This window comes from Nestor notabilis, unplaced genomic scaffold (genome assembly GCF_000696875.1).
Source record: "Nestor notabilis isolate BGI_N333 unplaced genomic scaffold, ASM69687v1 scaffold20632, whole genome shotgun sequence".
Classification (NCBI taxonomy): Eukaryota; Metazoa; Chordata; class Aves; order Psittaciformes; family Psittacidae; genus Nestor; species Nestor notabilis.
In genome coordinates this window covers 11,513-11,824 of record NW_009917249.1, presented here as the reverse complement: position 1 = coordinate 11,824, position 312 = coordinate 11,513, and the positions used below count along the sequence as shown (strand labels likewise).

Here is a 312-nt window from a genome sequence, read left to right as displayed (position 1 = left end):
CCACCATGGCGAGCTCAACTTCGGCTGCTCCCGCTGTGAGGCTCGCTTCAGCTCTGAGACGGCCCTCAAGCAGCACGTCCTGCGGCGGCATGAGGAGAAAGTGTCCTACGGCTGCCCCCGCTGTGGCTTCGTGTGCCACAGCGAGGCCACGCTCAAGTGCCATGTGCAGAAGCAGCACCCGCACTTGGAGTGCAGCACTTGCAAGGAGACCTTTGCCACACGGGAGGCACTGGAGGAGCATAAGACGCAGCATTTCAGCCACCGCTGTGAGCTGTGCAGCTTCGCAGCCAAGGAGCGGCAGGAGCCGGGGGA

The 312-nt window shown here is 63.8% G+C and overlaps 1 protein-coding gene across 1 annotated transcript in view; it reads left to right on the top strand.

Annotated features, from left to right (window-relative positions):
* ZNF142 (zinc finger protein 142) overlaps window positions 1–312 on the top strand; it is a 9,538-nt gene that overhangs the window by 7,070 nt on the left and 2,156 nt on the right. Inside the window, 1 exon segment of the mRNA XM_010009136.1 lies at window positions 6–312. This exon segment is cut by the window's right edge and continues 16 nt beyond it. Within this exon segment, the coding sequence (XP_010007438.1) occupies window positions 6–312 (307 nt within the window).